Source organism: Equus asinus, chromosome 4 (assembly GCF_041296235.1).
Source record: "Equus asinus isolate D_3611 breed Donkey chromosome 4, EquAss-T2T_v2, whole genome shotgun sequence".
Lineage (NCBI taxonomy): Eukaryota > Metazoa > Chordata > Mammalia > Perissodactyla > Equidae > Equus > Equus asinus.
In genome coordinates, this window is record NC_091793.1 from 113,208,783 (window position 1) to 113,234,460 (window position 25,678).

At 38.8% G+C, this 25,678-nt stretch overlaps 1 protein-coding gene across 4 annotated transcripts in view; it reads right to left on the reverse strand.

The window, feature by feature from the left end:
- The window catches only part of GPR155 (G protein-coupled receptor 155), a 41,234-nt gene extending 16,248 nt beyond the window's left edge, over positions 1-24,986 (reverse strand). For 3 of the 4 annotated variants that reach the window (XM_044768689.2, XM_014851637.3, XM_014851640.3), the window contains exons 1-11: positions 24,757-24,986; positions 21,011-21,212; positions 20,259-20,755; positions 13,153-13,552; positions 10,828-10,993; positions 9,767-9,922; positions 8,119-8,202; positions 7,406-7,523; positions 3,380-3,464; positions 3,195-3,285; positions 1,969-2,179 (exon numbers count right to left, since the gene is read on the reverse strand). In XM_044768689.2, the coding sequence (XP_044624624.2) occupies positions 1,969-2,179; positions 3,195-3,285; positions 3,380-3,464; positions 7,406-7,523; positions 8,119-8,202; positions 9,767-9,922; positions 10,828-10,993; positions 13,153-13,552; positions 20,259-20,724 (1,777 nt within the window). In that variant the 5' untranslated portion in view covers positions 20,725-20,755; positions 21,011-21,212; positions 24,757-24,986. The remainder of the gene's footprint in view (positions 1-1,968; positions 2,180-3,194; positions 3,286-3,379; positions 3,465-7,405; positions 7,524-8,118; positions 8,203-9,766; positions 9,923-10,827; positions 10,994-13,152; positions 13,553-20,258; positions 20,756-21,010; positions 21,213-24,756) is intronic. The other variant, XM_014851638.3, reaches the window with a different exon arrangement.
- Between the last annotated feature and the right edge of the window lie 692 nt (positions 24,987-25,678).

Here is a 25,678-nt window from a genome sequence, read left to right on the forward strand (position 1 = left end):
GGATTCAGCATGATCAGAAAAGTACTCTAGACTTAGGGAAAACAGCTTTTAAAATTTTAGTGAAAATGTAAATATAATACTTGAACTTCCATTTTAAAAGGGAAAATGGTCAAGAGGGCTCCAAAGAATGAAATTTTGATGATATACCCACAAAGGATCTAACAAAGAAATTAGCGAGTGCCGTCAATCAAATGAACTACAGGAGGCCTGCCTGAAGCAGGGATGATGGTGTTCGTAGGGAGCTGGCAAACTACAGTCCTATGTGGTTAGGACCCCGCAGGCCTATGAAGTAGGTACTATCAGCAGATATGGAAATAGAGGCACAGGGAACTTGCCCAAGATCAGAAAGCAGCCCGTTGTGGAGTCAGGATTTGAACCCAGGCAGTCTGGCTCCAGACCCCCGCTTTTAACCGCTGAGTTATATACTTCTGGTTTGGGATGGAGGAAGGGAAAGAGGGAGAAGGGAGGCAGTGTAAGAGGGCAAGACTTGTGGGATTTTCTTCCTTTTCAGATAAAGATAGTTAAAATGTTTTTTTATCTTTTTGCTCTCTCTTTGTATCCTTTACTTACTGACATTTAAACTAGTAGTTGTGAGATTAGTCTTCTCTCTACTCCATAAACTCTCTAAACAAAATAGGTACTGTCATTTACACTTCCTAGCACAATGTTTTTTGGGTTTTTTTTTTCCCTTTTTCTCCCCAAGGCCCCCAGTACATAGTTGTATATTCTTCGTTGTGGGTCCTTCTAGTTGCGGCATGTGGGACACCGCCTCAGCATGGTTTGATGAGCAGTGCCATGTCCGCGCCCAGGATTCGAACCGACGAAACCCTGGGCTACCTGCAGCGGAGCACGCGAACCTAACCACTCGGCCACGGGGCCAGCCTCCTAGACAATGTTTTATGTCTATGAAATGTCCACATGCACCAGTGAATCCGAAATGCATACCCTATTGCTGAGTTCCCTTCATGAATTGAAGCAAACCTCATAACTACTGTTAACACTTATTAACAAAGTTACTAGTTAGGATTTTTTCACTTACACCGTGGGCTGGCAAACATTTTCTGTAACGGGCCAGATGATAAATACTTTAGGCTTTGCAGGCCACTGGATCTCTGCTGAACGACTCACTCTACAACGTAGCGTGAAAGCAGCCATAGACAACACACGAATGAATGAGCGTGGCTGTGTTCCAATAAAACATTCTGGACACTGAAAGTTAAAGATCATATAACTGTCAAGTGTCACAAAATGTCTGTCTTCTAAAATTTTTCATCTACCTTTTAAAAATGTAAAAACTAGGGGCTGGCCCCATGGCCGAGTGGTTAAGTTCGCGTGCTCCGCTGCAGGCAGCCCAGTGTTTCGTTGGTTTGAATCCTGGGCGCGGACATGGCACTGCTCATCAAACCATGCTGAGGCAGCGTCCCACATGCCACAACTAGAAGGACCCACAACAAAGAACATACAACTATGTACTGGGGGGCTTTGGGGAGAAAAAAAGGAAAAAAACAAAATCTTAAAAAAAAAAAAATGTAAAAACTATCCTTAACCCTTTGGCCATACAAAAACAGATGGTGGACCAGATTTGCCCTGCAGACTGTAGTTTGCCAATTCCTGACTTTTACCATTAACCCTGCTTTTCCTTCATTTTATTGATGGTGCTTGCCTGATACAATGTTGTTAAATTAACAAATGGAGGTGCTTAGTTCCTAGAAAGGGCCTTCCTTCAGTTGTTGCTTTTTTCTAAAATCTCAGGTCCCAGGATTTAACAAAAGATTATCCTCACAAAAGATTTATAAACAAGAATCTAATGAACTTTCAAGCTCTTTCTATTATTGACTATGATTCAAGTTCCTCATCTGACAAATACTGGTGATAATTCAAGATGGTTAAGAAAGTTCCCTTAAACAAAACATTTGGAATGCATGCCATACAGTCATGTAAGAGCTCCCTTATATTTAAGGATCATACTTGTTTCTGGGATAGAACTTGTAAAAAGTTCGGGTTCAGTTATTGGCACTGGACTCTCCTCAAAAGCAGTGTTTCCAGGCTCTGCTGCTTTGTGGTCCTGAGACTGGTCGAAACCCTCATAGCGTCCCGCTTGGGTGGTGCGGTTCATACACATGAGCGCTATGCCGGCTATGGCAATGCTGCAGAACAGGGTGACTGCCGTGATGATCATCTGCCAACAGTGCAAAAAGACGTTAGGACACTTTTCACAAAGTGGAGTAGGTTCAGTGTGCTTTTTTGGTGGAAAATGCAATATCTCCACAGCTATAAATGCTCTAGAACAGTGGTTCTTAAAAAAAGAGTAAGAGTATGGAAGGGATGTAAGTTACTTGTAGAGAAATTAGGGTTTGCTTGTAATCATGTAAGATTTCTAGATGCTTCTTTTGCTATACATCAATGACATTGGTTTCCTCTACAAGTAACCTAAATGATTGCTTACAGACTTTTTCTTTACTTCAAAGTTTTTGCTTGCTTTAATACACAGTTCAAGCATACTTCAACTGGAGACTTTGTTATGGTAATAATACTAAAAATCAATAACTATAGCTAATACTTATTGAGTACTAACCATATGCCAGCACTAGTCTAAGTCCTTTATATGTATGATTTTATTTATTCTCACAAGAACTCCAAAAATTCAAAATTAGAAAACAGAAAAAAAAGGATAAGAAATCAAAATTATTCGAGGAGATTTTTTAAAAACTCACATCCTTGGGCCCTACACCTGGAGAATTCTGATTTAGCAGGTCTCACAAACCTTCTACTCCATAGCTTTTCAAGCACACTTTTTCCCAGATACTTTTTGTTTTGAAATTTATATTTACGATAGGATGGAAAGTCAAGAAGTTGGCTTATACTATTACTGCTACTAGTGTAAGTATACTGCTTATACTTTACTAAATTAATCACTCTTTCCTCCGGTAGAGGAAACATAATTCCTAAGTGTGTTTAAGAAGACCCAATTAAGTTTCAAACATTTGGAAATCCTCAGCTAAAAACGGACTTAGACATGTAAAATCTTTACCACATTTAAGGTATGACTTAACAAAGTGACACAGGATCACTAGTGATATGCAGTAAGTTGGAATAGATTTCCAAAATTAATTTTACTATAACTATAGCAAAATACATTAACAAGCTGAAAAGAGACATTCTCAAGAAGCGAGCTAACAATAAACTCTTCTCACCTGCTCTTTTCCATAAAAGAAGGCAGAGTCAATGCTATCTCCATTATGCTTTCCAGTTATCAAAAGAACACCAACAAGGAGAGCAGGAATTCTGTAATAACAAGGGTTCAGAGAGAGAGAAGGAGAGGATGCATAGTAACTGCATATATGGAAATAGGTAAGCAAACAGAAAACTACTGACTTACCCCCAGCCAGATATTATGATGATTCCAACAGGAACTTGTACATTCTCTCTCTTTTTCAAAAGAAACAAAGAAATTGCTAGAAGGCCTAAGAACAAGAAATAGGGATTGAAAAGTAGATTACTCTTGATGTCGATCAGACTTCATAGAATCTTAACCAAGCTTCTTTCAACAGTAGTCTATAGTTTTTGCCCTAGAATTTACTCTGTCTAAATAAACGCTATTCCCAATATTTTGAAGTTTTCTTAATTCAAAATTATTCATGTTTTCCCTACTATATTGTTTCTTTACTCAAGTTTTTTGTTTTATACATGAGGATTTTTTCAAAAGCCCAACTCACTTTATTCTTTTGACTGATGTGTTTGGAATGTAAGTATATTTGGGAAAAAATTTTTACCTGGATACACAACAATTCTAAAAATAAAAACACCCCCACTCTCCTGGTGCTAAGAAAGTACAGGTAATTCTTACACAGGTGTTGTTTTTGGAAAATGCCCCAAGTCTAAATGATGGACCTTAATAAAATACAATATGAACTTAATACAAAAACAAATGTTTTAAAGTTCTTGAGCTTTCCTTATATCTTATACTCAATTATTTATACAAGTAATATCTCATTTAATAAATTCTACATAGCTGTAGAATCTTAGAACTTTAGGGTAGGAAAAGACTGTTTTAAATTAACACCCCCATTTGATAGAGACAGAAACAACGGTTTGTCCAAGGCCAGCAGAGGGCAGAGCAGGACTAGAAACCCAGGCTTCTGATCCATGGGTAAATCCAACTCCATCAGTGTTTCTAAAACTCAGATCCGTGGACCCCTAGGGTTCCTAAGACATATTCTTCAGGATCTGGAAATTTCTATGAGAAATTTTTAAGTCTTTTTGTCATATTTTCAATGATGATCCTCTAGATGCCCATCTTATAACCAAAGTATAGTCTCCTGATTTCAGGGCTTATATTTGGCGGTTTTTTTTCCTCCCCAAAGCTCTAGTGCATGGTTGTATATCCTAGTTGTAAGTTCTTCTAGTTCTTCCATGTGAGCTGCAGCCACAGCATGGCTGCTGACAGATTGGTGGTGTGGTTCCGTGACTGGGAAATGAACCCAGGCCGCCGAAGTGGTGAGGGCGCCGAACTTTAACCACTTGGCCAACAGGGCTGGCTCTTACATTTGGTTTTATACTAAGTTTGAGCCAAGTGAAGGCCAAAGGACATCACCACATGTGCTCCACACGAAGGTTCTCTACTAGTTTGAAGAGAGAAAAGCCGTGAGATAACCAGGTCATAAGCCCACCCAGGAAGTAAAGGCAGGCCAAACTAAAAAAAACCCTAACCGGAGAAGTGAGTTCATTTTACATTTCAAATGGTGATTCAGATTAGCAAAACAAAACCCTTTGTCATGTCAATTAATGTTAATAATTAGAATTACTGAGTTTGTAGTTTTGTTTAAATCTCATCTGTGAATTTACTTTGGTTTTAAAATTGTATATTAGCTGTATAGAAGGAATTCATACCTAGACTTAAAATTCCACTGTGCTGGAAACAATATAAATCAACACCGAGGTCCTTGAGAATTGTTTTTCTTTACAGAGGACCCACACAAACTCAAGTTCAAGAGACACTCTAATACCACCGCTCCTCCCTAAAGGTGTTTGTACACTCTATATTCCAGGTTTTCAAAGTGCCAGGGAAACAAGTAACTAGCGACAAAAGCGTGCCAACCGTTTCACACAGCAAGCGCACGCTTTAAAGTTCTGAGGCTCATCATCCCTGCCTTGTGGAAAGACTGATGTGTGAACAGGCCCCATCCAGCCCTGGATCTCTCACTGACAAGCCGTGAGAGCTCCTGCCTGAATCAGTTAAACTCTTTGGGCTTTATTTTCCTCATCTGCAAAATGAAGGCTTTAAACTAGACCAGTGTTTCCAAAAACATGGAGACCATAAGTGGCACAAGGGTGAAAATTTTTGACTTGTTATGTGTTTAACATGTGCTTGAAAAAACTTTAACTAGCATATGAAACCTGGCATTTTACTGATCTAAAGCTCAATTTATTAAAGTAAAAAAAGTGAGTCAAATTTAAGGAAAAAAAGAAAGGGCAGGTGGTATGCAGATGTGGCAAAAATGGTGAGGATGGTGAAACTAGCTCAATAGAAGGTTGACATAAGGGAAGCTATATTGTAGAAAAGAGACCATAATGTAACTTTGAATGACCTCTGACTGACTCAGCTGGATTTGCACCCTCCAGGAGATCCATCTGTTTATGATCCCTGCTTCTGCATATACCTCCCATCTGTGATAAGACGATAAGATGATAACTTTGTCCTTTGAGTTCCTTAGGAATGTGATGACCTCCAAACAGAGAGTCTGTGTTGATAGCCATCATCAATGAAAACTGAAAGGTCTGGTGTGGCAACCCCAAGTCTGTAACACCAGGAGGTTCAACATTCCTAACCCCTCCTTTGTAACCCACTGGCCTATAAAACTGCTTCAAGATTCTGTGCCCCCTTAAGATGGTTCTTTTGGACATTCGTCGGCCATCTTCCCTCTTGCTAGCAAGCTGTAATAAAATGCCCTTTCTCTGCCACCATCTTGCCTCTTGACGACTGGCTTTTGTCTCATGGACATTATTACCGCCCTTTGTGTGGTAATAATGGTATGCAAACGAGTGAAATTGAACATGGCTGAACAGGACAATTTAAAATGACATTTTGGGTCTAAAATTCTGTTATATTATAATAATCTGAAGACTAAAGGACACCGTCATTGGGGTCAGGGAATTCAGAACAACGTCTTTGGATAGATTTTGGCATGCATGCTTGAAAAGGACTTCAGAGAGCCTTGGGGCTTTTTTATACATTGATCTATTTGCTGCTCTCTTGTTCTTATTATAAATTTAGTCTTAATAAACCTCAGTATTAGAGATCATCTTGGTTCATCTGTATTTGGAAATAAAGTCTTTAGGCTCTTTTAACTTGACATCTCATGAAAACTCTTATGCTATGCAAAGTTTGCTTGCTTTTAAAGGCACAAAGCTTCTCCTCTTTGCACTGAATTTTTCATTCTGTAATTCCTCACCACACTGATGCTTCACTTCAAAAGGCTGTTGACTTAGATGGGCCCTGCTTTTGATCCTGAAGGCATGAAATCAAAGGCCTGTCCCTCACAGCAACTTCCTGACACCTGCCTCCTAACAGTGGCTGTGACCAGCCCTACATCCTCTAGTTTCCTTTCGTGTGCCATTTTACAGGTTCCCATTTGTGGTATGAATACAAAATAGCCATACAGAATGTTTCACAAACATGCCAGAATGTATGCATCCGAATAAATATTATACTTCAAAATAGCAACGTGCTAAAACATTCTGAATATCATTTTTGGGGCCTGTTGAAATGAGAAATAGTCTTTCTTAACTGGCTTCTCTTTTATTTCCATGTCCTTTTATTCCCTTAATTGTTCTCACATTACCGTTTTTTCCTCTATGTAACAATACAGTTCCACTTGTTGAGTACCTAATATGTACCAGGCATAAATACTTCTATTTCATTTAATTCTCAAAATAACCCTATAAGGTGCAATTACCCAGTCTTACAGATGAGGATATTGAGACTGCAAAACTCAAGTCTTTTGCTTAAGGCAGAGCCAGAATTTTTTGTTCAGTTCAGTGGGACTCTAATAGTGAGCTCTGTGACAAATCTCACACACCTCGCAGCTCTCTGCCCTTTCCCTGCTTTCTCCACCTGCCTCCAGCGTCTGCCCTCTTGGGGTCTCCAAAGCGGAGCTCTGCTGCCTGTGCCCTAGAGCCCAAGAACCTGAGGAAAAGGACCACGTGACTAGAAACCGCCCGAGCCCTGGCAGAAACAGAGTACATCAGGAAGCAACATAGCTTTGCAGACTGTTAGCGGGTATAACTGCCAAGTGAATGCCTTAGTCCTATCTTCTAGACTTCACTAGATCACCTAGAAGCTGAGGGTTTCCAGTGATAGAGGAGAGGGGGACAGATCTAAATTTCCATTCATGATCCAACTTACCTGTCCACAGGTAGGTGCTATAGAGGGAGCTGTACAATAGAACAAACACCAGAATTTGTCCAACAAAATTTTTTTCTTTAACGAAATTCCATATCATCATTCCAGCACAGACAATAGACTGAAGAAAAAATTATTAAAAAACCCAAAGTGAGTCATCCTCGTATGAGTCATCCTCATATGTTTTATTCACAGCAAATATATTACAATTATTCATTTTAAATTATTGCTGAGTAATTATCAACTATTCCATACTAGTTACACTAAAACTTCAAGTTTTATGATAAAAAAGCCTTTTTATACAGAGCCTTTAGCAATGTACATATTCAAATGAAAGAGATGACAATATTCTAAATGCTAACCTTATATTTAGTAATGGTTTACACAGAAAATAAACTTTTTTCTATTATAATTTGAGACATTACAAAAATTTAACTAGAAAAATAAGATAGAGTGCAATTTTTAATGATTCAATTATTTCTATTAAAAATGCAAAATTATCATCGAATGCCATTAGCTTCAACTCTATACAGTTCAAGACCTATTGCAATAATTAATAAATTAGGCATAAATTAATTGTAACCAAATGATAATTGATTGCATTTGGTAATACTTCTGACTTTATATGTGGAAAAACTCAGCAAAGTAACTTTCTCCTCTATAGTAGTGTAACTGATGAGGAAAGCACAGTTCTACACCTCTGTAGGTTTACTAACCTGCGCGATGAGTAAATTAGTTGTAAGCATATGAGGAAGCTGTTTATATTTCTTACTCAAAAGAAGAATAGCCAAAGACCAGATCTTAAAGACAAAAGGTTCAAAAGTTATTCAGGTTTCTTAATCTTTGTAATTACTTACTAAATAACTCATTGATTAGCCTCCTTAAAGAATCCTTTTTATCCTGGTTCAGGAAGAAATTCCAATATTTTATTTACTTTAACCTGTCTAGTTCCCAAAAGGGTATTAAGGCAAATTACTGTATCCAAAGTAAAATAAAAAGCACGGAGAGGGGCCAGCCCCATGGCATAGTGGTTAAGTTCGGTGCACTCTCCTTTGGCAGCCGGGGTTCGCGGGTTCAGATCCCAGGTTCGGACCTACTCTATTCATCAGCCACACTGAGGCGGGGACCCACATATAAAGTAGAGGAAGACTGGCATAGATGTTAGTTCAGGGCTAATCTTCCTCAGCAAAAACAACAACAACAACAAAAAACCATGGAGAGAGCCTCTCATAAATTAACTAACTGTCCAATAATGACAGGGTCTTTAAGAACTAATGCCTTGACCAGGGCCATGTTCTAACTTTCCGTACCTTCAGTGCTGGAGTGGGACACAGGCTCACAGCCAACTATTCAGGAAAAGAGCTTTAGTGGGAGATGCAGTTACAACGCACTATTCTAAGTTTCCTTTTTTGATTCCAGGATATTGGCTCACAAGGTATCTAAATTCCAGGCTGTCTTACTTCAAACAATACACATTATCCACTTGAAGATTAATTGTCTTGCATTCCTTATATTTAAAAGGACTGAGTTTCTATTCTACCTACACAGTGGCCAGCTAAGTATGCTGGTTGATTTCCTTCTTTCTTCTCCTCTCATTATCAATCAAAGTTGATATTGCCTCTCTCCCAAAACTTCCCTCTTATCAGTGGGCATAGATTTTAAGAATATATAACAGAAGTGAAATCTCCTAAACATTACATGAATCACACATTTATTCGTTGCCAATATACATATTCATCCCACCCCTTTTCCTTTAACAGTGAAAGTGAATCTTCCCCCCCCCCCCCCCCCCCCCCCCCGCCAGAATACTGCTTGAATTCAATAAGCAACTTGAGCTATAAGATAGTCTATTTGTCAAGTGTTTAAGTGTTTAATTTGAGCTAAATATATGCAAAAAGTTTCATTAACATTAAATGGGCAGTTGGAGGTGACCTCAAAGACCCCTTCCAGCCCCATGCTTCTACAACAGCTGGTATCTGTATAGTGATTCACCATTTCAGAATGCTTTTCACATATATTGTCTCATGTAATCCTTAAAACAACCCATGGAAATAGGTAAAATTATTCTATTTTATAGCTGAGAAAACTGAAACTTAGAGAGTTTAAGGTAACTCCACTGAAACACAGCTAGTCTGTGACAGGGCCACGAGTGAAATCCAGGTCTGACTAAATCCATGCCTGTCAGCTGTACAACTCTACCTCCCAACTGGAAAGATAGAAGATCTGTCTTCTATTTTATGGGCAGGCTTCAGCTTTCTCTATTGCATAAGAGATGAGATTTTTAAAGCCCTAACTTCCTATTACCAAGCTATTCTCAAACTCATTCTGTGGTTTTCATCCATTTTTACACTGAAACATACTTACCAAGGAGACCAGGCTGATAATACTTATATCAAAACTAACATTCTGGATGGCATATGCCAATGGCTTAGGGTCCATAGTGGGAAAGGTCAGTAACCAGGCAGAAACGTACATGATTGGCGCAGACACAAACGTGCTTATCACCATCCCTGAGGTTATCTGCAAAAATGAGATCAAATTGAGGAGAGTCACAGTCTCACTTAAATGATTGCCTTAAACTGTAAATAGCCACAGCACACTACAGCATTCTAAAATAAAAGCAAGAATCAGTAAAAAGACATTTCAGAATCTGGCATGTTATCTAATGCCATGCTCCCCCTTTCTGAGAGTCCTTAAAAGAAAACACGATTTCATTCCCTTGGCTCTTCTTCCAATCTATGCTCAATTTATATCTGCACATAACAAATACTGGACAGCCCACTGCTGATGGTTACCTTTTAGGTTCTAGAAAGTAAACCATATTAATGATCTAATTAAACTGATGACCAGTTTCCTTCCATACCATTTCATAAAATATAGGGCAATAAAAGCAATTCAAAAGGAGAAAAATTACCATACAAACCTTTTACAGATTAAATAATGGAACTGACCTTCATTAAACAATTTAGTTCCTTCACGTTGTATTTCAAAAACATTTACTCTAATGCTGTAGATAACATGTACAATACGCTTAGACACTGTTAACAATTTTGTGTTAACTGATTTTAGCTGTTTATTGCAGTTGATTACATGGTGTTTTGCATCTGATGGTTGAATTATCAATGCATGAAACAGATTTTTTTCCCCTCAAAATTTCAAAAGTTACCTTTCTGTAATAACTTTTAGGTTTAAGTAAGAGTACAGCAATAAAATACTTGAAACTAAAAAAAACTAATGAAATAAGCCATGGCTGAATAAAGACCCCAGATTAAATAACTCTACTGTTACATGATGCCTCTTTATTTACAACGAGGTAGTTTATAGATATCAAATTCTCATAAGAGAATGCTGATTTCTATGTTTCAAAAATTCATTTTTCTATTAACCATACAAACAATCAAACTTAGAAAGTAGTATATACATACAATCTCTACTTCCATGTTGAACTGTGTTGCAAAGATAGCCACTCCTGGTGCTACGGGGAAGACACCATACAAAAATGCATAATTTGATAAACTTGTGTGGTTCACTACACTGTCGCCCTTGTCCAAGAGTTCCACCATTTCTCTGCCCAGAAGCGGTAGCACCAGGCTGAAGAAACAAGAAATGCATCGTTACTTAATATCAAAGCATGTTGGTTCTGAAGTGTTAGATCGCTCTAGTGAACTTGGCACTAGGTTCTTCTTCTCCTGCCCAGAGGGAGTATCTATTTGTATGTGCAATTCCCTATGTGCCTACTTGTGGACATTTTGTTAAAAGAACCGAGAATTCAACTTGGAGCCATTTAAAGTGTACGATATTCTAGAAATATTTCAAATATCAGGGATTAGAAAGAAAAAACTCGGATTTTTTTGTTCTACAAATAATTTTCTTGCAAGAAATGTGTAAAAGTTGCCATTATAGCTGCTGTTTCTTGCTTCCTCTATTAGTTCATTGAAATGTTAAAAGAAAAAAAAGATTGACAATCTGAGTGAAATTTTTTTTCATGAAAATTACTAAACTCTTTTTTGGAGAAAATGCTGATCTTTATTATGATTAGGGGTTTAAATGGTTTGGTAATAATGGTGCTCAATTAGATTCTAAAAACCAGCAGAAAAATAGGTATCTTACAATTAGCTCTTCATCTTTGTAAAGACAAAAAGGTTTAGCAAAGGGAACTGAAACAACTGAGATAGAGCAGAAAATTAGTGAAATCCAGACCTGGTGAAGGGTCGATTATTAAACAAATCTTATAGGATTACATAGAAAGAGCATATCAACAGTAATTGAGCTAATGGAGCTTTCCTTTAAAAAGACCCAGACTAAGGTTGATAACACTCACAGCAGCAACTAGAGAGACGCTCTAGGATGGACTAAGAACTGCTTTTATAGGTTGTTTGTTGTTGTTGTTGAGGAAGATTCGCCCTGAGCTAACATCTGTGCCACTCTTCCTCTATTTTACACGTGGATCACTGCCACAGCAGGGCTGACAAGTGGTATAGGTCTGCAGCCAGGATGCGAACCCGTGAACCTGGGCTGCCAAAGTGGAGAGTGCCAAACTCAATCACTATGCCATGGGGCCGGCCCCTATAGGTATTTTTTTAATTAAAAAAAAAGAGATGAAGAAAATATCTAATAGGGATCAAAGACCAGAAAAAAAGATTTTAAAAAATGAGAATATTTAAATGCTACTTGTAAGCTGAAGTTGATAATACTATTATTGTTAGAAGCGTATCTATTACTGTGGCAATACTAATTAGTACTTTATTTCCAAGGAGCATAACACCACCATAAGTAATTTTCAGAACTCATATTCATTTTTATTATTTTGAAAAATAATACTATTTCATCTTGCACCGGTCTCATGAATGTAATGATCTATACAAGAGTTGAATTCAATAGGTAAGCATGCCCCAAGTGCCTTGGGATAATCTTGCAGTAAAATTGTGTCACCTGCACCATGAATAACTCCATGGCTAATGAGCTAAGTAAGCTGAAGAACTATTAACTAAGGAGCTGATAAGAACTTTTTGTTTGACAGACTAGGAACAGACGGTTGATAATCATTCACGTTGACTTACTTATATTAAGAAATTTCAACCAGCATTAGAATTACAAAATATTTCCCCCCAAATTCATGATAAAAATAGTTTAGGGGCCGGCCCAGAGCCGACTGGTTAAGTTCGCACGCTCCGCTTTGGCGGCCCGGGGTTTCCCCAGTTCGAGTCCTGGGCACAGACTTGGCACCACTCATCAAGCCATGGTGAGGTGGCATCCCACATGCCACAACTAGAAAGACCCAAACTAAAAATACACAACTGTGTACTGGGGGGCTTTGGGCAGAGAAAGGAAAAATAAAATATTAAAAAAAAAAGTTTATATTCAAAATTATTTTCTCACCATGACTAAGATGCTTTTGAGTTCAGGATTCTAATAGATTTAGAAAACTCAGAAATCCTGCAAAATTCCTTAAAAAGTATGATCAAACTTGAACCATAGGAGATATTAAGTAAAATTATATAAAAGCTGAAGGGAAACCAATAGTCTTTATCCTCTGACAGTAAAAATGGAAATAATAACCTACACAGTCGAAGGAAATGATTTTCCACAATATACCAACATCACATTTTCCTTTAAATCACAACTATTCAATTGAGAGGAATTATTATCACATTACTTAAAGGAGAAAATAGTTGCAGATACATCCCAATGAATTGGCTAAATAAGGCTTTCACAAAGTCCAATCTCCAAGTTAAATAAGTGAAACTTACAGTTTAGCTGTGATGAGAAGAATTAGCACAACAAATGCTGACTTCTTCAGTTTCTTTATTTTTCCCACCATTGTAAGACCAAGATAAAATAGAGCTGATCCAGAGAAAGAATTTCCAAGTCCATCAAGAAAGTTTTCCATATATACGGGCACTTTCTGATCCAGAATAAAATTAAAGGCAATGCCAATGAAGACCATAAATACTATTGGGTTCTGTAATACCCGCAGAAATCCGAGTCCCACAATTTTTACTTTATTTTGAGAAGCATTTTGAGTATCTTTCCACTTCTGGATTTCACAGAAGATAAACCCTATAGGGTTTAACATCATAAGAGATATTGGCGCCACCAAATAAATGTACTGGAGATATTCTGGGTACGTAGTTTGATATAAAGCTTCAACTGAAAAACAAGAATTAAAATTGATTTTAAAATGATCACCACAGAAATATATTAATGTATTATGTATATTATTTTCTGTGCTTAATTATAGGATATTATAAAGTAATCTAAATAGTGCAGAATGACCTCCTTACTCTAGTTTTGGAAAAGTACATTTCAGTAAGAAAGATGGAAAAAGAAGAAAAACACACTATATTAAATAACAATGAGCTTATAAAATGATAATCAACTTTCACAAATTATTTTTAGTAAAACCCACTAATTTTGACCAAGTAGAGGCTAAGACTAGTCTCAAAAAAAAGGGCAGAATTGTGGAATTCTTCAAAGAAATAATTCAAAATAAAAATATAATAAATGAAACGTTTAAGCAAGAAGGTGGTTGTTGGTTCCCTTGAGGGAGAAGTTTCACTGGAGTGATGAGGCAGGAGTCAGAGTACAGAGGATTGAAGAGAAAGTAGGAGACCACGAACTAAAAAATGAGCACTAAAGTGATGGAGTCCAAGCCGTACAGGAAAGGGAGTGAAGATGGGAGATGGCTGGCAGAAAATAGAGAGTGTCAGGGACTGGAGGCCCCTATCAAGTCCAAGAATTATGTGCAGCTGGAAGTTGAGGAGTTTGGAGTAAGTCAGACGGTGAGCTATTGAATTTAATATTTCCCACATGACTAGGTAGGATAAGGCCATGTTAGTTGGTGGCTGAAATGGAGTAAAGGAAGACATCATTGGAGATAAGGAGGCCAAGGAACTGAGAGGGCAGAGAATTTGATGCGTAGTTCACAAAGATGCTAAAGTCAAACAAGATAATGGCAAAACTTGGGAGTAGAGAAGATGACAATGAGACAGACAAAGTCTTCAATGAATGAGGAGGAATGATTAGAATGAGGTCAGCAGATGACAGCAATGAGGATGAGGGGTTTAGCCAGGCAGCATGAACCTCAAAGAAGCAGTTTTTACAAAACAGCAAAGGCCTAGCAGTAGTTCAAGGTGGCTATGAGGATGCCAGTCTACGATTGCTCGTGTGGTATTCAGGCAATGAGAAAATGAGCAGCCTCCATCAAGAATGAAAAGGAATGATGCCTTCAGGGAAGACCAGTGAAGATGCTGAAGAATTAGGGATGGAAAGATGGATCTAAGAAATGTTTGGGAGGGGAATACAGTAGAGTCATGTCAATGCACATTTAACTAACACAAACTCAACTACACTCTCTTAGGAAGACAAAAGCTTCATGTTTTGTTTTTTTTTTCATAAAGTATGTTCCCAAATGCAAACTAATTCCTTCATGGGTTGTTCATTGAAGAACAACAATGGTAGAGAAAAAATCTGGCTGTTAGACTTATAAGAAATGGTACAATGTACACAAAATACATGTGTTGTATTTTGTGGGTGACTTAAAGGATTTTTCACTGTACATGATGACTTTAGAACCTAACCTAACCACTGAGTAACAGGAGACCCCTTGGAAGAGGGTGGGTGGATCAGACTTCTGTAGTTTCTTGGTGGATGTGAGGGTTGCTGGCCTGGTCTTGGGTTGATCAGGGCAACTTAGAGCCTTAGAGTAAGCAACCTGATCTCTAGGTACATTCTTGGCAATGAGTTTTGAAATTATTCAACCTAATACATACAAAGGCTGATTCATAAGTGATTTCAAGTTGAGAACGAAAGATAAAAAAGAACAGCCACAATCACTCACAAGGAGAGAGGCAATCATGTGAAAAACTTGAAAGATTAGGTTTCTCAATTTACATTGAGATAAAGTGACAGAGGTAGGAAAATATATTTGTTTACTTACTTAGGATACATAAGTTTAGTTAATGTCAGGCACATGTCCCATTGAAGTTATGTAACTAGATTATATAACCTTTAAAGTTCACCTTGTTCTCATTAGCCAAAACCTACTTTTTATAAGATTCAATTCCCTTTTTTTCAGCTAAGCACATACAGGGGTTTATATCTCCAAAATGAAGCAGTGGTTAAACCAAACACATTTGATTACATAACACTGCACACATTCTTTCCACTGATTTCCAAATTAGATATACTAGCTCTATAACTCTTAGCGGTTTTCTTTCATATTTCACAAGGTTTCATCTTTTAAGTAAAAAAAGCCACACTTTTGATAACCATTTCTAGATAGCTACACTTTCTCTGATTACAGTCTATCTCTAAGAGAAAGGTGTCCACATCCGCCCACCACTCAATTTTTAAAAGACAGTATATTTTGGAAAACCCTTGTGTTTTCAATCTGAGCACAAGAATTTTCCCAAGTGGCCAAAATAAAATACATACGGTATTTCCTTTGACAAGTTACAGCACACAAAGTCCCTTAAGTTAATGCCTTTTTCCAGAAATTTACTTTCCTGGCACACTAGCACTTAATCACCATCACATAATGGGCTTTAGATTGTTTTAAAAGCTCACTGCAAATCTAAGCAACAGTCTTTATTGTCTATGACTAGGCAATTACTAAGTACTTTCTACTTTTGCAGGATCTTTTGTATTTTCTCTTCTTGATTCCTACTAATACGACTAGTCAAAAACCTCAAAATTGGGTTACTTAATCTGTTTACCAACTTATATTCTTTTGGTTTTTCTTGACCGCCTTCTTCATCCATTTTATTTACTGCTGAAAATATCACCTAAATCTTAACTTTCAAAAACTAAGATTTTCCCACAGCTCTCACCACCTACAAAAATAGCTATAAAACCTTTCTTTTGACATTCACAGTCCAGTCTCCACAACTGATCCCTTATTTATCCAGCTCATCTCTCACTATTCCTTAATGAAAAGGAATAGCCAATTTAACTATCAGCCAGTTTAATATCATAGTCATGCTGGACAAACACCAGGTTCATCATTACTAGTTCTGCGTGCTGATCATCATTCTCCAACTTCTTATAGTCTCTCCTCTCTTATCCAAATCTTGCCTACTGTTTAAGCCCAGCCTCATGTACCACTTCTTCCACCAAGTCTTCAATTTACATCATGGATCTCCCATTCTCTGGATGGCTCTGGTACCTTGTTTCATATTAGTGCCACTTTAACAAACTCTAAGTTCCTTGAAGGCATCATTTATACCCCTGAGACCCAGAACAGCACTGAGCAAATCTGAAAAATACTTGCTGAATGGAATTAACATATCAATGAATGTCTAAGGTTTCAGACAGAATAAAAATGTATTAATACACAGCAATTTATATCTAACTGTTATCTGTTAACCTGTTTCTTTTTACATCCAATTTTTTTCACATTCTGAATATTTATAAAGCAGGTTACTATTGGAGTATTTTAACTCAGTTGAACACATATACGAAGGCAAAAGAAGTATAGTCTAATGGGATAGCAAAAAATTGGGAATAAATACTTGTTCAGTTACTAGAATAGGGTTCAATATGGAAATTTCAGCCCATTTCTGCCATTCATTGTGTAATTATTTAACATCATGTATTTATTTATAAATTGGCAGTGCTTTTCTTTTGTTACCAACCTAAAGATGTTTTTTCAAATCTGAAAAACATATAAAAACATATATGAAAGCAGTGACCTATACTAACAAATTAGATGTATAGTCATTATATCAACTATTAAGTTCTAATTAATACTTATAAATAAGGCTCTTGGGAGGGGGAAATCCCACTATGAGGAATTATTATATAGCTTTGAAGAACTAAGACAAAATTAACCACCCACTGTGGCTCCTATTTTGATTCCTGCAGGGTTTCAATCCTAGCAAATAACACAAAGACCCAGACAGGATCCTTCTATTATTTAATGGCATATAGTTAAATGCTTCATTTCCTTTCTGTTTACAGCTCAAGCACTAGAGCATAATTATGATTAGTCAGGGCACTTATGTGATCAGCATTGTTTGAAGGATAAATTATAGGACTTAACTATGCCTTATTAGCATCTTCTAATGACAGAGGCAGGGAGCCATTCTGATTTGCTGGAATCAGCATTCACCTTGGTAGATTCTAGGTTTCTTCTCACACTCGGATTTCTTAAAGTATTTTGAAAAAAACTGTTCTAAAAAGACAGTGAGCTTCCCTTTTAGTCTGTAAAAATTCATTGTAGTATTCCATCACTTGAGTATAGATAAATATTTTAGCGTAATTTCATAGACTGTTACAATTGTCATAATACAGAGAAAAAGGAAATATGACTGTCCTTTTTCAATTCATTAATTGATCTGCCTTCTCCTGAGTCACCTGTAAACTGGATGAAGTTGTGGAACAAATGCAGTCTTATAAAGGACCTTTCCTATCAGCTACGATGCTTATCTGCCAACAAGAGAGCAAGAATTCCTGGGAGAGGCCACATAACAGAAAGGGTCATCTCCCTAGAGAAAAAGGCTCTCTGAACAAGGCCAGAAGGCAAACGGGCATGGACAGCAATAAGAAATACCTCACTGGAGCAGACACATGGCCCTACAGTTCTGTTCCACACCTTCCAATTTGCAGATATATGAGAAAGTACTGCCTATTCTCTTGGCTTCTGGTAAGGTTATTGTCTACAACCTAATGTTACAAGACCTCTTATTTGTGATTTAAAAACAAAAATGACAACTCAAAATCTACAAGCATAATCATCACGGAAATTGGCTAGCACACTGCTGGGAACATGATTACTACCAGATTCACTGATCTAATATGGGACATAAGAGAGGTAGTGATGAAAATGGCTGACTACATTTTTTATTTGGAGATTCTGCCTCGATAAGAAAATGGATAAAACTCATCTAATAGCTCTTTTTCCACTGCTACTCATTTTATGGATTATTTTTAGAATACTGTAAAGATAAAAAACCTTTGATTCTCTCTGAAACTAATGCTAGTTGGGTCTTCTGAAGATTAAATGGCATGTTGTATAACTGTGTGGCATATGGAATACCCAGGATTTAGAACCAGAAGACCTAGGTTTGGGTCTCAGTCACCTCTTAGCTGTGTGAACTGGGATAGGACAATTAAAACTGTAAGCCTGTCTCCTTATTTGAAAGTGAGGATAATAATATCTGCCCTATCTCAAATGAGATAAGTATATAAGAAAGTACTCTATAAAGTTACAAATGTTTGTTCTATTTATTTAGGGGCTTACTAATCTATGGGAGCATGAAACTATATATTTACAATTTATGCCTAAATTAAAGAGATAGCAATATTTATTGAATATTTAACACTATGATACTGAGCCACTTCTAAGGTCCTTATTCCATAAATATGTTGACAAATTTACATTATTAATGCCCCTGAAGAGGACAAACTCATTAACTCCTTGCTCTTTTATTTCCAAAGTCTTTATTTAAATGCTTGGTTCATCCTTAATTTTAAAACTCAATAACCTTCAAGGAACACCTGTCTAGTTTCTGACTATTTAAAACTATCTAAGAGCCTAGTTTTCCCCTCTCATAAACCTCCTGCTTTACTCATAGTTATTTAACTTCTAAGGCATACCTCTGTCTCTGGTAAGTGAGATGGAGGAGGGTCAAAAGAGGAGAAAGATGAAAAGTATAGTCCACTGGAATCCTTTTGGTGCCAGTGGTGAAATAATTGGGGGGAAGGGAGGGTAAAACTACTGGATAAGAAATCTGAAAGTCAATGGTAGATTTCAATTATCCATTTCAATAAGTTTTTTTCAATCTCTGCTCAGAAGATATATCACCAGAGAGGCCTTTACTGACCCTCTACCTCAAATAGCACCTCCTTATTCCTATCCCACTGCACTACTTTATCTATTTCCATGGCCCTGGTCATTGCCTGATATTATAATTTTATTTTCCCATTAAAATGTAAATTCAATATGTATATGAACTTTGTTCACAGGCATATTCCCAGCAGCTAGCAGTCCCTGGTACGTAGCAGGTCCCTATGAATGAGTGAATGAATGAATGGCTAGATTCATAATATTCAGGTCTTCACATTATGATACCTGATCAAAGTACAACATAAACTTTAATTTAAAAATAAAAATATAAAAAAGTAGTTACTAAGTATACGTTTTCTTAGTGGCAGAGTGTTCTGGAAAAAATAAAAAGTTTCCTTTCAAGATATCTCAACATCCCAAACTGGTATATTTACTGTTTTATCAGGAAAACACACATACATAGAAATATAACATTAGGCTGCTTGAGGAGTTAGAAAGGTAAAGAAGGAAAAGTTGGAAAGGTAAAAAACAAAGCCTTCACCATTTTTGTTCTTAAATAAGAAATTAACTTCAGCTAAAGTACATTGCCATTTTGAAAAACAAGCTCAAAAACAAGTTTTAATGTAACATAATATATATTCTGGATGGTAAGAAAGATAAGGGAGGGAAAAACTCATTCATAAATTTCCACTGCTAACATCTAATAATTGTATTTATACAGGCATATGCCTATCTTTTTTACATAATTTAATCAGAATCTGATCCCTTCTGAGAATTAAACTTCTTTCATATGTGATTACTGAGAAGAGAAAGAATACTATTAGAAAGACGATTCACAAAGTTCATTTGGATATGACCATTTATTTTAGGTAGATGTTTGAAGGAGCCTCAAACTCTGAAGGAAAAAATATAAATCTTCCAAATTTAAGACATATTTAAGAAAAAATATGAAAAAATTTTTAGATATAAGTATCTATCACTAACAAATGCTTAGATAAAGTTTTAAATTTTGTTACCTCCTAAAACACTTGAATTTTTAAAAAACTTGAAAAATAAGGAATAACTTACCAATAGGATATCCCAATGCAAAGTCATTACTTTGTGTAGCAAAAATAGGAAATAGTCCAGCTTTGCTAAATCGACTGTCGGGGCTGGCGACCAATAAGGTTAATACACATACAATGAAAAATACAGCAGCTTTGGCAATTAAGATACTATATAGGAAAGCCCAATCCACATTGGAAAAATTAAGTATAACCATGTTTTTGAATAATAAAGCTGGAAGTGCAAATCTGGAGACAAAATTCCCCAGTCCTTTGGCCTGTGTTGATGTTATGACATTGGCCCTTCCTGCTATGTAGCCACAAAGGACTATGCCAAAGCATTCTAGTAAGGCTGGAAAAAGCCTTGTTATTGACATCGAAGGTGAGTCATTAGTAGAATTAAACCCATGTGTTACTGTTGAGGACAAAGTCTTCGTCATATTGACTGCAATGGTTAAGTTCTCTGCAAGTAAATCAGAAAAAGAATTCATTTTCTTTCACCTTCCAACTCCGATCAGATCTCTGGAAATAAAGGAAGAAAGATTCAGCTTGACAATCAATAAGAAGAATTCTAGCTGAAAGGATATACTGGCAAACCTAGCCAAATAAATATACATAATTTCTTCGACTACCATCAGGGAAAAATACAAGTTCAAAAAAAAAAAGGCTGGGAGTGTTTGCTAGCGACAACCTCTTTACTCTCAAAGGTGGGTCAGCTCAAAATATTTATGTTGCTGTCCTATATTCAGTATCAGACATGAGTAAAATAAGACCCACAAGGATTACAGCTGCAGTGATGCACGGCGCTCCTCTCCAGTGGTCCACACTCGAGCTCCACCCAGTGAATGAGGGCATGGGGCCCACAGAGTCTCTGCTGAATGTCCACTCGCATCCAAATTCTCTGGAAATTTCAGAAGTTCTCAGGGCTACATCAAGGAGTCACACCAGACAGGAGGGTCCTTTCCAGCCTGTGGTCATACTTGGGTACAGGATAGGAAGAAGAGTATAGTAGAGTATCACTGATCAACTTTGAACCAGTAACTTAACTATTCTATGCCTCACTCTCCTCATCTGTGTAATGGCAATAATAGTACCTCAGAGGAACTTGAGCTTATTCAAGTATAGTCCTTATATCACATCTGGCACAAAGGAATCACTTAACAAAAGGTGAATATAACTTTTGGTAGCATATAAGAGACAGAATGAAAGAAAAATGATGGCATCTCACCAACCTACTCTTAGTTCCTTTTACATCAGCCACACATATTGGCCTTCTCGAATGACCCATAGTCCCTTTGTGCCACAGGAACTTTGCACATACAGTTCACCTTATAATGTTCTCTTGTCTACCTACCTATCACTCTCTACATAATAACACCTACTCATCCTCCAAAGCATATAGTTCAATAATCGCTGTATCACGTGAGACTTCTCTAACCCCATAGCTAGGCCAGGAGTCTCTCGCATATAGACTCATACAGAGTCCTTACTTTTAGAACACTTTTCTCAGTTTATAGTTATACTACGCATTAGAGTGACCACTGATTTACGTCTGTCTCCTTCACTAGACTTTCAGTGCCACAGAAGCAGGGATTGTGCATGTTTTTGCTCACCGTTGTGTCCCTAACGCCTAGCACAGTGCCTGGCACACAGGAGATGTTCTCCCTCTCTTTCTCTAAAATAATAACTTGCTCTTAAATAAACCTTTCTCCCTTTAGTGGATCAGTGTTCTCTTTTAGGATCTATTTTCATGGACGGAAATCTTTTTTTTTTTCTGAATGATCAAGTATTCTAAGTTTTTCACTGTAGCAACAGGCCCAAGAGCACAAAATGTGTTCTGAAACGTTCTAAAGCTGTTCAGAAAATGTTAAAGTACACAAAATGTGTTGTAAAATGTTCTAAAGATGTTCAGAAAATGCTAAAGCACGGAAAAATTCTTTATGCTAACGTTACAATACTTATCAGACCCCACCCTTGCTACCAGGGACACAATGAACAGGAGGTTTGGACCACTCTGCAACGAATCAGCTTTTATTAGTAACTTGAAATTAATATGGTGACAATTGCCAATTTCTAAGCAATTATTCTGGGTTAACCATCTAAAGTGAACTTATATAAGGTAGAAAGTAAAAAAGCTCTGGCTTCCTGAAATTTACAATGCCCAGGTTAAGCTCTCAAACACCCACCTCACATTAAAAAGACTCAGATATCTGGCAGGCCAGAGATCAGCAACAACTGATACACAGGGGTGTGGATGAGATAATTTTCTCTGTGCTACCCTGGTATAAACTGAACCATTTAGAAACCTGACATTTAATCTGGATCAGGACAAGTATTTTTCTACTAGGATTAGATGGGAGTGGTCAATATACCCAAAACCTACAATTACTCACATACTTGAAGTTTACCATATAAGCATCAAATTATATCCTGGGAAGGCTACTGGTTGGTACAGGGACGCTTTGTTGAAGTAGGAGCTGGTGAACAATTAAAGGAGCCCATGAAAGACGTGGACTTAAAAAAGACAGTGCTAAAGAACAGCACTTAAGTAAATTAGCCCAGTCTTCTGTTATTTTTACAAAGTTCCCTACATTTCTTTGCCTGGAGCATTCAGAACTCCTGCTGCTCACTACCTCTTATTTGTACTGCATTCACATATCAATGTATTCTGATCATTTCTAACCAATAGTTTTACCTAAACTAGTAGTTGTTCAGTGAAAAGTGTCAAAGAGACCTGAACCCAATTTGGGGCCTTATTGCTTATCAACAGTTTGGGCAAGTTACTTAGCCTCTCAGAACCTTAGCTTCCTCAACTGTAAAATGAGAGTAAAAACCTCCTTAGAGGGCTATTGTGAAGACTGGAGATTTTATACACAGCTTTGTCACAGGAGCTTATCACAAACTAGGCTTTCAAGAATTGGTAGCAATTGCTATTAGGCGTGTAGTCCTAATAATAATGATAAGAATGGTAACAAATTAAATATAATTCATTGTCCTATGCCAGTTCATCAAACATACTTAGTATTAAAGATCCTCCACCTAAAATAGAGGGACGGAATGGGTTGTAAGGTTATCAGTTTTTGTTATTTACCAAACAATTAACAGGAGTTCAACTGAATTTCGTTTGATCTCAAATAGTTGTTAGCAGGGAAAGCAGAGCGCTTCCTTTTTCTCAAGGTGACAGTCTAATAACAGTTGTAGCAACACTCAGGCTTAACTTTCAGTTAGTTGAAAATTAAGAGAAAAACTTTGAAAAGTAATCTGCCCCTTCCCATGAGGTTTTTAAAATGTTTCTCGACATTATAAAGGCAATGCCTGCTAATTGAAGTAAAGTCAAAATAACCGAAAAGGACTTATAAAGTTTTATCTCATCTTAATCTTTTTCTTTTTTTCCAATGGGAGGAAATATGCTTTCTAAAGCATTATTTCCAAATGAACAGGAAACACAGCAACAGAGGTGTTCAAAAAATTATATCCAGTCTTTTCATCTGATTAAAAACAAAGCTTGTTATGGAACAGACAAGTTTATCTGTCACAGTAAAAGATGGCTCTCTGACCGCTCACGGGACGGAAAGCGGAGAAATGCTATATGCAAACCACTTCAGACCACTTCATATTTGGTTTAAGTAACACCAAAGAACCACTGAAATTGTAAACAACTGCTATTATTAAGTGAAAATGGGGAGGAGGGTTCTGATCAACTTCAAAGAGAAAGCTTTAACCTCTTAGGCTATTTCCCAAACACCCAATATCCTTTATCCTGTAGGAAAAGCATAATACAGTGTGATGTTATTAAAGCACCCTTCAACATCAACAGTGAGACCATCCACCCACTCCCACCTACTTGCAGGGGACCAAATGCCCTCCCTAGAGACCCAGGGCGGGGAGCGCTGCGCACTGCCTCTTCCCTTGTCGACAGGGGCAGCCTATGGCCCTCCAAGATAAGAGTGTGGAGAGGCGAGTCGCTAACCAAACGGGCCGCCCAGAGAGCAGGTGCCGCTCAATACCTGGGCAGGCAGCGGTGGAAATTGAAAGGCAGCCTGAGGTCTCTGCCTGGGATAAAAAGTTGTTCGCTCAGCTTCCCCAGGGCATGAGAGTCACAACGTCATGTTAACTGACAGGCTCCCAAAAGGGGTAAGGGGGAAAAATTTGGCGCAAAGCTCCCGGTATGTGGGCAGAAGCTCCTAGGAGGGCAGATACTGACGCCACCCTTGGGGATAAAGGGAAGAGTCCGCGAATGACAGGATGGACGACCAGCAATAAGGTGCTCCTCAAACTGGGGATGGCAGTTCTGTCTCCGGAGGGGACAAGCAGCCCCTTCTCCTACGTAAGCCTTCCCAGGTGGCCCCGCACGTCCTAAAGGCGGGCACCGCGGGGCAGAGGTGGAGAGCCGCGGGCGGGGGCCTGAGCACCAAGGCGGGGCGCTGCACACTTGCCCAGACCCGGGGCGTGGGGGCGGACACCCGGGGCCTCCCAGGCCGAGCCAGGACCGGGCAGGTCCGCGCGCCGGGGGCCCATCTCACCTGCTATGTCTGCAGCCCCCGGGCCGCAAGGAGAAGGGAGTCGGTGCTCGCGGTGGGCCAAGAAGGGAGGAAATCACTGTCATCTCCCACCCCGCGCCCTCCTACTGGAGAGGCGCCGGCTGCCGGCTACCGCAGCTTGGGCACGTTCCGCGAAAGTAAAGAACCGAGAAGCCGCGGCCAGGTCAGCTCCTCCCCGCGCCCGCAGCACCGCCCCGCCCCGCCCCGCCCTCAGGCCCCGCCCCCGGCCGGGAACCTCCCAGCGGCATGGCCCCAGAGCCTCCCGGACCCGGAACCTCCTAGCCTCACGCCCCGGCCCCGCCTTCAGGCCCTGCCCCCGCCGCGAGCCTCCACGCCGCAGGGCCCCAGGCCCCGCCCTCAGGCTCCGCCCCCGGCTGCCGGGACGCCCAGCGCGCGATCCCCGGCCCCGCCCCTCCAGCCGCTAGCCGCCCCGCGGCTAGACTCCGGCGGCGGGACTTCCGGCCGCAAGGCTCTCGCAAAATGGCGGCTGCTGTAGGGGATTTTGAGTCTCGTTTTCCCGTCCTCAGCTCGAATGCGGAGGCCTTTTATCATGCCGCGTGACCTCAGCTTCGTGTGATCCGCCAATTCCTCTCTTAGTTTAGTCATGTTTATAGCAGAGTTTAAGAGCAAGGACTTAGACCTGGGTCAGCAGCCTGCCTTCCACATTCCCAAGGCAGTGTGACCTTGACCTCTCTAAATCAGAGATTAAAATGTCTAAAGCTTTAGCGCTGTGCTTGATTTAGAATAAGCTCCCAGTCTTGACTGCTTCTCTTTCTATGGTAGGGGAGACTACATGCGCGTCTCCTCACTGTGCTGAGAAGAAACTGGTTGTATTGGTGGGAAACTTCCAGAGCTTCTTGAAATGAAGGGGTCCCAAATATAGGGCTCCGTTTTGAAGCCCGAA